This window comes from Frankliniella occidentalis, unplaced genomic scaffold (genome assembly GCF_000697945.3).
Source record: "Frankliniella occidentalis isolate FOCC.00 unplaced genomic scaffold, Focc_3.1 Scaffold2592, whole genome shotgun sequence".
In the NCBI taxonomy this organism is placed as follows: domain Eukaryota; kingdom Metazoa; phylum Arthropoda; class Insecta; order Thysanoptera; family Thripidae; genus Frankliniella; species Frankliniella occidentalis.
In genome coordinates, this window is record NW_026269673.1 from 3,402 (window position 1) to 7,957 (window position 4,556).

General features: G+C 55.3%; 1 protein-coding gene across 1 annotated transcript in view; it reads left to right on the forward strand.

The window, feature by feature from the left end:
* LOC113206867 (sarcoplasmic calcium-binding protein) overlaps window positions 1–3,872 on the forward strand; it is a gene marked incomplete at its 5' end in the record, with an annotated part of 5,946 nt that extends 2,074 nt beyond the window's left edge. The window contains 4 exon segments of the mRNA XM_026423140.2: window positions 2,219–2,377; window positions 2,503–2,670; window positions 2,760–2,981; window positions 3,150–3,872. Coding sequence (XP_026278925.2) covers window positions 2,219–2,377; window positions 2,503–2,670; window positions 2,760–2,981; window positions 3,150–3,296 — 696 coding nt within the window.
* Window positions 3,873–4,556: the final 684 nt, after the last annotated feature.

The following is a 4,556-nucleotide window of genomic DNA, read 5'->3' on the forward strand; positions in this document are numbered from 1 at the left end:
CCCCCCCTCCCCGTCCCCAGCCAGACGCATCCTTGGGGCTTCACTTGGTTTGTTTACGACCCGCTCCGTTGTGGCTCTTCGTGATTACACACGCGTTATGGCCACGGCTCCCCCTCTTCCTTACAGACTATCTAATTTAACCGAACTGTGCCGACACGCGAATCGGCAATCGGCCGTCGACCGTGCTCGTGCTGCAAGTGGGACGGGCCGCAGCCGCAGCCGCCGGCCGGTGGCTGCTATCGCCCTGGTGCTCTGATAGAAGAACTGCAGGGCCAGCTTGGGAGCGGGAAGGCTCCAGCATCACGACCCTCCAGGTTTTCTTTCAGCCAGAGCTACTGTCGACATCTCCTTACTATGCAGGCAACCCCTCTACACGCGTGCGCAGATGTTGCCTAGTGGGCAGGCGGAGGTACGCGCCCGCTGCACACGGGTGTGCTCCGGCGCGGTGTTTTGCCTAACTTGCTGGCAAATCTGCTGCTCCCGCACTCCGCCTTGCTGCCGCTCTGCCCTGCGCCATAAGCTGGTCGACTGGAAGTGAGCTCTGTAACCGGAAAACGCTGTACTTTTCCATCGTCTTGTTGATTTTTATTTCCTCTTTTTTTGGTTGCGCCGCGAGACGATTTCGACTGGTGTATCGCGCGGGGATGTGGGGTGTTGGATTTGTCCCACGGATCCAAGTGCCTCGCGCCTTCTCCAGAGGCGCTAGACTCCGGTCCAGGGTCGTTGCTCCGACCATACTCTACGGCCCGTCGAGCTGAGCTACGGGGGACGCATACAGTACCCTCAGAACTATATACTCTGTCATTCCCCGATGGTCGCGAGCTGAGTTGTTGAGACTTTGACTTGATGGTCGTCTCGTCCGGGCGTCCGGGCGCGGCGCGGGCAGAGCCGTAAATTTATTAAGATAGACACGCGAGTGAAAGCAAGTGCATGCAGTGCAACTGCACTCTCTGGCTTGCCTGGCTGTTCTGGAGGGCCAGCCTGCCATCCTGACGCGGTATGAATGTTTTGTGGAAAATTCACGCTCGATTTATCGGTTTTGTAGGTTTTAAATCTTGGCTCATTTGCTCGGCTATTGGTAAAATAGAGCAACCTGGGCATACACGAGGAGGTCCACAGACCCCTTCCTTTATTTTGCTTATACTGTACTGCATGCAGGCGTGCGGGTGGGCTTGCCTACCGTCGCTCAACACGGCGCATTGCGGCCCCGTGCGAGTATGCAACCCGACCGCATGCATGCATGCGGTACAGTATGAGCAAAATAAAGGAAGGGGTCTGTGGACCTCCCTGTAGTAGTCTTTTCAAGCAGGCGCTTAAAGGTTTAAAAACAATAAAAATGAAAGCATGACATACAATTTACACTTTGAATGGCTGTGTACCCGTCGTGGTACGTGTCGCGGTGCCCCCGTGCTTCGAATGTTGAGTACCCACCGCGAGTTGTCCAAAGTATAAAGCCACTAAGCAGCCGACACGTAGTTCGTTGGCGTTGGACTTAGGGTGTGGTCTGCTGAAGCCAAGCCCCTGCTCATTTTGCTGTGTCGATGGGGGAAAAGTGTGTGTGTTTGGGGGGGGGGGGAGGTCGCATGGTAGCCTACCTCTCGGAGCAACGCGCCTCAGCTCGAGAGAGAGGTCTGCAGCGGGCTCGGCAGGTGACGTCGCGCCACGCTGAAGCGCCAGTCGAAGGACATGCACACAAAGAGAAGCAGAAACACACCGGGCGCGCACATGTGGGATGTGGGTTCGTAGGACATTCGGACTGTCGTCATCGCATGGGACAGCGAAGACAGCAGAAAGCCCCTCCCCCTTTTACCAAAAGAACGACAAACGCGGCTCCACGCCGATTCGCCTTGCCAGGCAGCAGGTTCAAGGCCAGACACCTGCGGGCTATACGTAAAGGGGGGGGGGGGGATTCGATGGACAGATGGACACGGGCGGGCGGGTAAGCGAGAGAGGAAAGGGGGGGGGGATTCGCAGGTCGCGGACTGATCGCCGCCGGGGCCCGCGGCTCGTAATCCATATTATATCATCTTGCTTTTGTGAAGCAGAGCGCGGCGCTCGGATGCCTCCCCCCCCCCCTCCTCCTCGGTCATGGTCTTCAGCAGGACCAAAGGCCTCCAAAAGCCCTCGGCTCCTCCTGGTACAAGAGTGATTCCGCCGGGGACCACAGATACTTCGTCCTGCCCAAGCTCATCGCCACCGTCTTCTCGTGCCGTTGCAGGTGGTCCAGGTCGGGCTGCTGCCGAGGACGTCGCCCTTCGCCGCCGTGGCCGCGCGCTGCTACGGCAAGAGGGCCCCCGAGCACGGCCGCGCCAAGAAGCTGGACGACGACTCGGACTCCGATTCCGACTCGGACGACGACCGGTCAAAAAAACTGAGGGTGAGTAGATACGTGCCGCCACGGCCACGGCTGTTGGGGACGCCGACACCCACGCAGCTCGTTGTCATGCGTCCAGCAACTTGACCAGACCATCACCTTCACGTCGTGCTTTCTCTGATCCACAGGGCGAGAGCGAGTTCTGGCGGCGCAAGATGCGCACCCTGCACGGCCTGCTGGACCTCAACAAGGACGGCGTCATCTCGTACGACGACTACAAGCTGCTCGCCGATCGCTTCGTCGACCTGGGGCATCTCTCTGCGCAGGACACCCAGGAGTTCCACAAGGCGATCCAGGCAAGTGAAGTGGTGTCTCGGTGTAGGATGGGTTGCCTACCTCCCAGGCGAGCTCCGTGTCTAACGACGGTGTAAAATTCTGTGCACAGCAAATGTGGGAGGAGCAGTGGGGGAGCCTGGACGCGTACAACCTGGTGACGACGGAGCAGTACCTGGCCGAGATGCAGCACATGGTGAACGACAAGTCGCTCAAGAAGAAGGCGCATCTTTTCCTTCCGTACCTCTTCAAGGCTGTGGACAAGGACAAGAGCGGCGAGATCTCGGTCGAAGAGTTCAAGATCTTCTTCCAATGCCTGGGCCTGACTGACCAGGTAAACTACTGCAATTTCGGATAATAACGTGTTCTTTTGTGTTTTATTCAAGACAACTTGGGATTTCTCTTTACAATGAATGAGACTCTCTATTCATAGATAAATGAGAAATAAAATTATTGTATTTTCCACGATGTTTCTAACTGGAGACGTATTATTGTGCTGCAGGACGCGACTAACGCCTTCAACGTGATCGACACCAACACAGACGGGCGGCTGAGCTCTAAGGAGTTCGTAAAGCTCGGCAGGGACTTCTTCCTCACGGAGGACCCGAGGCGGCCCAGCAAAATGTTCTGGGGACCCCTAGTGCCTTGATCCTTCCTTTTGTTTGGCTGTGCTTCCAATCAGACTGTGTAATGTATTTTTTTCTGTCTTCATTTATTTTTTTTGCGGTGTGTGCGGGTCAAATCGGAGTCTGACTGAAAACTTGATGTGCTTATTTTCCTGGCGCATTGGTAGCGATTTAAGAACCGTGCATGTTAAAGTGTTAATCAACTTAATTATTGTGATACGGTAGCGATTTCAATTGAAATCTTATGATGGAGTTTTGTATCTACATTAGTGTGCTGCCAGGGAATTCCCTTTCCCCAGTACATATCTAATGGAGTGCCTTGAGGAATTTTTGTTATCACCATGTACATAAAATGTACTGCTCATGACTGTATGAAAATTCAACTTTATTTGTGTATTTCTTTTTGAACAGAAAGTACAATATACTAGACAATAACAGAAAAGTACTAGCAAAGCTATGCTATAACTATTGTATGTATTGTTCGAGGGAGCAATGGCATCACTTGTGATCTTATCTGAAATTCTCCCGCATCGTCGATGCACTTAATGTTTGTGATATTTATCTAGAAGTGTACATAAATAAACTATTTTTACCTGAAACTCGTCTCTCATTTTGTTGTACAAACCGGTGCGACGACAGCTGGAGGAAAGCAGCAACGACTTTTGCAGAGGAGCGAGAGAGTTTCGCCATGCGTTGCGGCAACACTGATAGACCGGTGCGTTTGTTGGGGACTGTGAGCGGTAAGCCCACCGGCACAGGCGCGCCGAGGAAGGGTGGCTGTGCCGAGGCCACCGAGGCGCCTCTGGAGCCCGCACGATGGTGGTCGACGCCGACCTGCAGCTGGGCTGAGTGGACGTCACCGTGGACAGAGCCGCCCTGTCGGGCCGCACCCCCTCCAGAACTGCAAGTGGCGGGGATACAATGACACCGTTCAATGTTATGGCTCGACTCGAATGAAAACAAACTGACAACAACAACAAAATGAAACGATGTATAGGTGCAGCATGGGAGGCCTGCACCAGGCAATAAGTCCGTGGTGGTAGGCACACCTGCAGCGGGGTCGGCAGGCGGTGCCCCGGCCAAGCCCAGCAGGTGCAGCAGCGGCAATAGGGCGTCGTCGCACCTGCCGGCCGTGAGTCCGTCCCGCATTTCCGTGTCGTAAATGTGACGGGACACCGTCGCCCTGGAGTCTGAGGGTGAATGTGCCGCAGATCCCTCGGCCGACATGCGCCCCTCGCTCGGGACCGTCCAGGCCGCCCGCTCCTCCGGCGCGCGCCCCCCTG